The sequence below is a fragment of the Myxocyprinus asiaticus genome, chromosome 15 (genome assembly GCF_019703515.2).
Source record: "Myxocyprinus asiaticus isolate MX2 ecotype Aquarium Trade chromosome 15, UBuf_Myxa_2, whole genome shotgun sequence".
NCBI lineage: Eukaryota > Metazoa > Chordata > Actinopteri > Cypriniformes > Catostomidae > Myxocyprinus > Myxocyprinus asiaticus.
The window spans coordinates 28,433,971-28,443,109 of NC_059358.1; the positions used below are offsets into that span (position 1 = coordinate 28,433,971).

Consider the following 9,139-nt stretch of genomic DNA (forward strand, 5'->3'; position numbering starts at 1 on the left):
ACAACATGGCGCTGATCACATCGGAGTTTGTCATTTGGAGAAATGCCAACAAAACTACATCTGTCAAGAAACCTAATTAAGTTTTTACATTGAAACAGATAGCACACCGGAGGTTAAGTCATTCAATAAATGGGGAGCAAGGGTGCAACCTATATTTCCTATGCAGCTAAGTGCATTTACTCATAAAACCCGACCAAAAGTTCAGTTTCAGGCTGCAGATGAAGTTTGGACCACTCAACATGTTTGGCAGACATGGGACAATGATTATCTATAAATAGATAATTTATAATGTATAATTTTATTATAACATGGTTGGCAGTGATCTGATTATGCTGGCCATTACTCTGAATCAGAATTAATTATGCTAATTTCTGATTGGTAAAATGCTTCAGCACTGGCTGTCATTTGTCTGTTTGACAGTGCAAAGAGAGAACATTGAGATTTTGTTGCCAAAGTAGAAAAAATGTGTAACATAAAAGTCCAATCAAGTCAAATATTTTTTATTTCGGAGTTTTTTTATTTGTGGTTTTCCTAATACACATTGTTCCAAATCAGCTTTACAGAAAATCAGCTATAATGTCTGTAATGTCTCAAAAACATGAATAACCAACACTACTGGAAACATAAACAATGTGATTTAAAAAAAAATCACAACTTAGTCCCACTGTCCAAATATGTGGACATCATTTTTTAGGAAAACTATATTTATTTATTTATTTATTTATTTATTTATTTTGCCATGTTTATTGGTTGCCACTAGTTAAAGGTGACACAGCAGTCATGCTCGGGTCTCAGGAGGTTATAGGCTAGTACTTGCAAGTTAAGCCACATTAAAAAGCTCATACAAAATATCGTAATTACGCTACCTGTCGTTTTGAGCGTAGATATTGTAAAGTCCCGTGACGTATATCTATATAGCTACAGTATGTGTGTGTGTATATATGACTCAGTGTGTTGTACTGCGATGTAATGTTGTTGTTGCCATGTGTATATTTCTCTCTCTTGTTTGCCTTTTTTCTTGTCTCTGCCTTCTTCCTTCCCAGGAATGGCTAACGAGATGATGAGCCTTGAAGAGATTGACACAGTGGATTGATGTGCTCGTGAGCTCAGCAGCCTTAAGGAATGTTCCGGGTTCAATACAAGGTAAGCTCAATTGACAGCATTTGTGGCATAATGTTGATTACCACAAAAATGAATTTCGACTCATCCCTCCTTTTCTTTAAAAAAAGCAAAAATCAAGGTTACAGATAGACACTTACAATGGAAGTTAATGGGGCCAAGTTTTGGAGGGTTTAAAGGTGGAAATTTGAAACTTTTAATTTTATAAAAGCTATTACATGAACAGTTCTGTTAAAACTCATGTATTATTTGAGATGTAATGTTGTTTAAATAAGTTTTAGGGTTTGTTGACATTACATCAAAATGGCAACAAAGTTGTAAAATTGGATATAACTATACACAGAAAAGGTTAGTAATTGATTTTATCATACTAAAATCATGTTTACACTCACATTGTTTATGTCTTGTGTCTATACAAGCACAGGCTCGGTACGAGATCCATCGCCATTTTGCAGGAAAAGGGCTAAGCATTTCTTTAATCATTGGTCAGAGGTTGAAGGTCAGGGTGACAATACGTGTGAAGAATTCCTGCCATACACTGAGATTGTAAAGACTGTACCTTGATAAGAGTATGCTGTATGTACAAGGACATTTTAACATATAAAGCATGATTATCTAAAGCATACCAGTCAATAGTAACTTTTGTTCATAAAAAGAGTAAACTTTAAGAATTAAAATATAAACATTTTTATTTGCTATTGTGCATCTGATATTTTACTTACAGTGGCTGGTGGGCACATATATATAGTAGGAGAATATAAAGAACATAGTGGTTATACAATAAGCTTTAACATTCAGCAGCAGAACTGTGCATCGTCATCCCACCTGTGATGGAATTAAGATCCTATAAAATATATGCTTTAAAAACACTTAGACATTCATCCAAGCTTATTTCGCTTCTAAGCACAAGCATTAAAATTTTAAAAAGTGACATAAAATATACGTTTTATGAACAGTAATGATTGTGGAAGTCACTTGACCACAACTTATATTTGTTTTAGGAACAGAATACGGTTACAGTTTGAGATTTGTAATTCAGATTTATCGTTGTATTTGTTTCAACAAGAACTCTCTCCTTTTCTCTTTCTCCCACCCTCTGCCCTTTTCGTCCATCTCATTTTAGGCTCTGCTTGCCCAGGTTTTTTGGTTGTCACGGCGACAGCCTCTCCTATTTGACCTTTTTTGGCGTTTCGGCCACCCAGATTTCTCTCTACAGAGTTCGGCTGAAAAAGAGGGAAGAAAGAGAGTACTTACCATCCTATCATTGTCATATATTGAGTGCAAGTGTCTTCTTGTGTTAGTTTTAAAGGGGGCATACTGTATTTCCCTGCCCAGTCCAACCAAACCATTTATGAAATCTAAACTGCAAAACTGGGTCTTTCAGAAATCATCATGATATTAATTTTACCCACCCTGATAAATGAATAGTGTTAAGTATGTTGAGGTTAGCCAAATACAGTTGTGCTCAAAAATTTGCATACCCTTGGAGAATTGGTAATATATTAACCATTTTTAAAGAAAACATGAGTGAGCAGGCAAAACACATTTCTTTTATTTCTTATGGGATTCATATTCAACTGTAGGTTATAAAAGAATGGCCCAATCATAAAACAAAACATGGCAACAAAGAAAAAAATGAAATCACCCCTGTTCAAAAGTCTGCATACCCTTAGTTCTTAATACTGTGTATTGCCCCCTTTAGCATCAATGACAGCGTGCAGTCTTTTGTAATAGTTGTCTATGAGGCCCCAAATTCTTGCAGGTGGTCTAGCAGCCCATTCATCTTGGCCATATGCCTCCAGGTCATGCAAAGTCTTTGGTCGTATTGCATGAACCACACGTTTGAGATCTCCCCAGAGTGGCTCGATGATATTAAGGTCAGGAGACTGTGATGGCCACTCCAGAACCTTCACCTTTTTCTGCTGTAACCACTGGAGGGTCAACTTGGCCTTGTGCTTAGGGTCATTGTCGTGCTGGAAAGTCCAAGAGCGTCCCATGCGCAGCTTTTGTGCAGAAGAATGCAAATTGTCTGCCAGTATTTTCTGATAACATGCTTCATTCATCTTGCCATCAATTTTCACAAGATTCCCCGTGCCTTTAGAGCTCACACACCCCCAAAACATCAGTGAGCCACCACCATGCTTCACAGTGGGGATGGTATTCTTTTCACTATAGGCCTTGTTGACCCCTCTCCAAGCAAAGCTCTATTTTGGTCTCGTCACTCCAAATTACAGTGTGCCAGAAGCTGTGAGGCGTGTCAATGTGTTGTCGGGCATAATGTAACCAGGCTTTTTTGTGGCATTGGCACAGTAAAGGCTTCTTTCTGGCATCTCGAACATGCAGCTGATTTTTGTTCAAGTATCGTCATAATGTGCTCCTTGAAACAACCACACTGTCTTTTTCCAGAGCAGCCTGTATTTCTCCTGAGGTTACCTGTGGGTTTTTCCTTTGTATCCCGAACAGTTCTTCTGGCAGTTGTTGCTGAAATCTTTCTTAGTCTACCTGACCTTGGCTTGGTATCAAGAGATCCCCGAATTTTCCACTTCTTAATAAATGATTGAACAGTACTGACTGGCATTTTTAAGGCTTTGGATATCTTTTTATATCCTTTTCCATCTTTATAAAGTTCCATTACCTTGTTACGCAGGTCTTTTGACAGTTCTTTTCTGCTCCCCATGGCTCAGTATCTAGCCTGCTCAGTGCATCCACGTGAGAGCTAACAAACTCATTGACTATTTATACACAGACACTAATTGCAATTTAAAAATCCACAGGTGTGGGAAATTAACCTTTAATTACCATTTAAACCTGTGTGTGTCACCTTGTGTGTCTGTAACAAGGCCAAACATTCAAGGGTATGTAAACTTTTGATCAGGGCCATTTGGGTGATTTCTGTTATCATTATGATTTAAAAAGGAGCCAAACAACTATGTGATAATAAATGGCTTCATATGATCACTATCCTTAAATAAATTCAATGCCAAAATTTCACAATTTCTGCCAGGGTATGCAAACTTTTGAGCACAACTGTATAACAGGCTATTTACATTTAAAAGTCCTCTAGGTAAAAAGCAGCACAAGCAGCCTGTTTAAGGGTCAGAGAGAAGGTGAAAATTTGTCATTTAAAAAAAAATTATTATGGTTCAAGAAAGTAGGCTTAAATAATAATATACAAATCTACAAAAGTGTACAATATGCATTTTGCATTCCATTTATGTTCTGTTACGGAGACTGTTACTCTTTTAATTACATTCTGATACAAATACTACTAAACAAGTTCAGTTATTTGCATCTGATGTAATTTTGTAATGATGAAAAAACGTGAATTGAGTTGAATTGAATTGTCCTACTGGATGGTCTTTAATACTGATGTGGTACATAAACTAAATTTGGCAACCATGTTATTAAGGTTTTTCTTTTATTTAAATATTTTAAGGTAGCCATTTTCTATTTGATAATTTGGGGATGTTTCTTTCTATGTATGTAGTTTTTATTTTCTAAGTATGGTATGTATTAACAAATGAATCAAGATAACCTGTTGTAAGCCTTGTTTCCTGTGATACTATTATAAGTTTGTTACAGAGATGTTGAGTCTCACCCATCAGGAGCTCATCTTGCTGACACACGGTCCTCACACAGATTTCCTTGTTGATCACATAGACTCGTGGAAGACTGGAGGAAACCGATGTCAATTATTTTACATGCAGTTTATCAAATACAAATTTCTTTGTGTATGTTCAACACAGGAGAAGGTCAACAGGAAAGAGAAAGCACAGAGACTAGTATGACTGATATGGTCTTAAAAATATGTTTGTCTTTGTGTCTGAGTGCTTGCGTCAGAGTGTCAATGTGTTAGCCACCTGTAGAGACACAGTGAATGGATGCATCTCTTTATCGGTCGATGAACAGAGTACATCCTGGTACAGGGATATGTTTCCTCTCTGCAGTCTGTGAGGTAGAGACAGTACTCATTTTACCACCACTCCCTCTCTCACTTACATATTTACTTTCATTTCATATATGAACTCACCTGATGGCAAAGCATCTTCAATATTCTGTATTTCTGGTCAGAAGCAGAGACATAGCAAACACAATTCAAAACATGTGAGAGAGACTGTGGCTAGTTGTCACAATATTAACTCCAGTGAATATTTTGCAGGGTGGGTTTATTTTTGAAAGTCTGTTTGCCTATGTACACACATACCTAAAAGTCTTGGTTACAAAAAAAGCTTTTAAAATTTGTGATGTTTTTGCCCTGGGAAAAAGATACAGTTCATGAAATAGTAATGGCCTTTTTTGTCCCATAGCATGACATGTTGTCACACTATATGGGGTAAGTTTTCACAATTAGGACCTGCTGTTGTTTGACACTCATTTGAGAAGAATAGCTTGTTTGGAAATATGAAAATATATCCATGTTCCACAACATATCCATGTTTAAAATGTAAACACTTCTTTGGCCAACAGAAATTGTAGTTATTAATGATATAAAACTACAACATATAAAACACATGTGGCAACTTGTCCCAATATAAATGTGTCCTGACCCGAACTGACATTTTTGAAAACTACCCAGGTCAGCCATTTGGTTAAAATCTAGCTTCATAATATAGATGACCCTTGCCTTAATGTATCCCAGTGTGGTTTTATCGTGTTCCCTTGTTTACATAAGAGCAAAAATATGGTGACATTGGAATTTTAGTTTGGAGGACATTATCAGTTGCTTGTAACAAATTCAACCACTGCAAGAGAAAATGAGCATTTGTGTAACTGGACTTTTGACTTTTTAGTTACTGAGATCTAATCCTTGTGACACCTTCCCCATATGACAACTAACCCGGGTTTCCTATATGCAGAAAAACACATATGTTTTCACATAATCACAAGAACGATTAACAAGACTCTTATTTTGCATTGAAAGAATTACCAGTTTGTTGTGCCCAGACAACAACAAGTACTGTGGAAAAAGGAGAAGAGTTATGTTTGAATGAGCAATAAAAAGGAATCATTCATTCGTATTCATTAAATTAATTGGTTTGTGTTGTGTTGTTTTGATTACTTGAGTTACCAAAGAAACAGCACCATAGCAGCACAGGGACTGGAGAGCTGCCCATTTTTCAGGGTCTTCACAGGGTCCAATCACAGCTCAGAGCTGAAGAGAGCAAGAAATGTTTATTAGCTTTTTTATCAGAACATCCTTGAGATAGTTTTCAATGTTATGAGTGTTTATAATAGATGTAAGTAAGTAAGCTCATTCACAGGCCTACTTTAGCATGATCTTTTCTAGAGAGATTTGAGCCAACGAATGATTGGACCAAAACTTTATCCATTTATAGACATCCTCGAAACACTTGGACAAAACGAATTTAGGAGAGAAGAACTTGATGCTTGAAACTCATTTAGGTTTCCATGAGCTCTGACTCATCCAGATTCTCATTTATTGATGTCACTGAACATAAGTTCTCTGTTCTCAATCTCTCATTAAAGATATCGGTTACAGCTGTTCCATCCATCCAGTTTTGTCTGTTTCCTTCTCTCTTCCAGACTTTTTTCCTCTAAGCCTGTGTTTCTCTGTGTCCAAGATATGAGCTCACACTAAAGAATGTGCTTTCCCACCCCTCCCTGTGGACTCACCAAAACACATACACATACACATATACACATAGAAATATTCATACATACTACATAAACACGTACTGCATTTACCTCTGTACATTTCCACTAATCATAGATGTGCCAAAGGGTTCCATTGAACAATTATAAACTCAAAAGTTGATTGAATATACTGCATGTATGCATCAACACACAGGACAGTATACACTCACACTCTGTATTCTTTAAAATGTAAAGTATTTCTTATATAACTACCCTACACGTTGAGTAATGCAAATTTTTAACACATTGCGTTCATCAAGATTGGCTATCTCTGCCCACATTCTGAAGCCCTTTCTTGTCTATATTAATTTAGCATATCGAAACCAGTGACTAGACAAGGTAGATGTGTTATATGATGATTGTAATGATGTAATATTCTCAAAAGAATTTGTTTTATAATACTTACAAATTTAGAGTCCTCTGCTACTCCTTGTGTTTTTCACAATCGTTAAGTATTTTTACTTCTCCCCTCCCTCTCTCTTCCCTCCCCTCTACATCCCGCCTGTTTCTCTCTCTCTTTCTTTCTCCCTCTCACTCTTTCCATTTTTATTCAAACATTGGAATGAGTTCTGTAAATGGAACTTTTATGTCCCAGGGGTTATAATTGTAAAAAAGCTTTTTTGCTTTTTTTTTTTTTTTTTTTTATGTGAAGGCCATATTAAAACTGTCATGGAAACTTTTTAGCATGCCTTCATCATTTATTTTTCCTAATTTTCAAATGATTGATGATTTAGAGATTGTATTGTTTTACTCTTATTTCAAACTTTTAAATGGAAATCCATCACAGAAAAAATAATTACATTTTAAAAACTATAATCTAAACAAAGAACAAAAATAATCATAAACCATTTCAGTATTTATTGAGTGGCAAAGATTTATATACATTTTCACAAAAATATATTATATTAAAATTATAATATAATATAATAAATGCAATTAGAATGTGAATTTTAACTGTGTGTACTTAGAATAGATTAAATGCTAGCTAGGGAATTAGATTTAGAGAAGTGACAAACCTTAAAAGTCTTGGCTAGAATTATTATTATTATTATTATTATTTATTTTTTATTATTATTATTATTTATTTTTTTACATTTTACTGTTATTGCTCAGGAAAAAAGGATACAGTTCATACAGCGGGCATGTTGTCACAGTATATGGGGTAGGCTGTCACAATGGAACCTGCCAGTAAACAACCTATTAGGCTTCTCCTAAAGAAAGCACACAATTGTGCACTTTTAAAAAACCTCAAAACTTTGTAGTTAGGCTTACTAAAATATACAGTAGATTAGCCCTTTAGACAACTTCCCCATCTGCAAACTATCCTTGATCTTGATGATGACAATTCTCCATACCTGTATATCCACTTATGGATCTTAGTGGACACATTAAATAAACCAGTGAGGATGAAATGTAAATGTGAGAGTTTATATTTTAAAAGACCACAGGTCTAGAAGTTTCCATAGTTAAAATAATAACATGTATGTGTTAATATGGTAACAATAGCTTTGCTTTAGCCTTTTCTTAAATAACATGTAACCGACAGTGATGACAAATGATGATGCAACTGCATGTCGAAATGATCTTGTCTTCATTGCATGTATTTAATCATTTATTGTCACCGTCACACAAATAGCCTCCTATACAGGCGATTAAAAATATGACGTGTGCTCGATGACATGTCTTGACAACGTGTAAAACCTAAAAAGCTTAACTTTTCCACTATTCGTTTTGCCTTGGAACGGAAGCGCTGGTATTATCTTCAGGAATTTCAATCTACTGCTTCAGCTTATGTTCATACCATCACTCACCAGGGGTCACTGCAGAGCAGTGAGTGACTGAAGTCTTGTAGCGTTTTTGTGTGTAAAACGCGATGTTGATTTAACAAGAAAATGTGACACTGTTGAAAATAAACACTGCTGTTGACCCTCTGCCATATTGGCTCTCCGGGGCCACCAGAGTCCACCTTGTGTTGTCACTCACAGCCAGAGTGACATTTAACTTTAGGCCCAGTTCAGAGGTTAAACACTCATCATGCACTTGATACAACAGGACTGAGTGCACTGTAAAAGTGGTGACCTGCAATTTTTACCCTTGGGAGCTGTTTATACCTGATACGAACCTTAAAACTATTTTTTTTCTCCTCGTGGTGGCATAGTGACTAACCTCAACCTGGGTAGCAAAGGATGAATCTCAGTTGCCTCTGAGTCTGAGACCATCAACCCCACATCTTAACATGTGGCTTGTTGACCATGTTACTGCAGAGACATAGTGTGTGTGGAGGCTTTGTGCTATTCTCTGTGGCATCTGCACAACTCACCATGTGCCCCACTGAGAGCAAACCACATTATGGTGACCATTAGGA

General features: G+C 36.2%; 1 protein-coding gene across 4 annotated transcripts; it reads right to left on the minus strand.

The window, feature by feature from the left end:
• Positions 1-1,790: 1,790 nt before the first annotated feature.
• On the minus strand, positions 1,791-7,262 carry mfap5 (microfibril associated protein 5). 4 transcript variants are annotated; one of them, XM_051719968.1, is made up of 7 exons: positions 7,181-7,262; positions 6,188-6,271; positions 6,047-6,076; positions 5,150-5,182; positions 4,980-5,067; positions 4,718-4,791; positions 1,791-2,342 (listed from the first exon to the last, which is right to left on the minus strand). In XM_051719968.1, exons 2-7 carry the CDS (start codon positions 6,231-6,233, stop codon positions 2,239-2,241), a joined length of 375 nt encoding a protein of 124 aa, XP_051575928.1. In that variant the 5' UTR covers positions 6,234-6,271; positions 7,181-7,262; the 3' UTR covers positions 1,791-2,238. The 4 variants fall into 4 exon arrangements, with proteins under 4 accessions (XP_051575928.1, XP_051575926.1, XP_051575927.1 ...); XM_051719966.1 differs by having other exon boundaries at positions 6,179-6,271; positions 7,181-7,254; XM_051719967.1 differs by lacking the exon at positions 7,181-7,262 and adding an exon at positions 6,387-6,915 and having other exon boundaries at positions 6,179-6,271.
• Between the last annotated feature and the right edge of the window lie 1,877 nt (positions 7,263-9,139).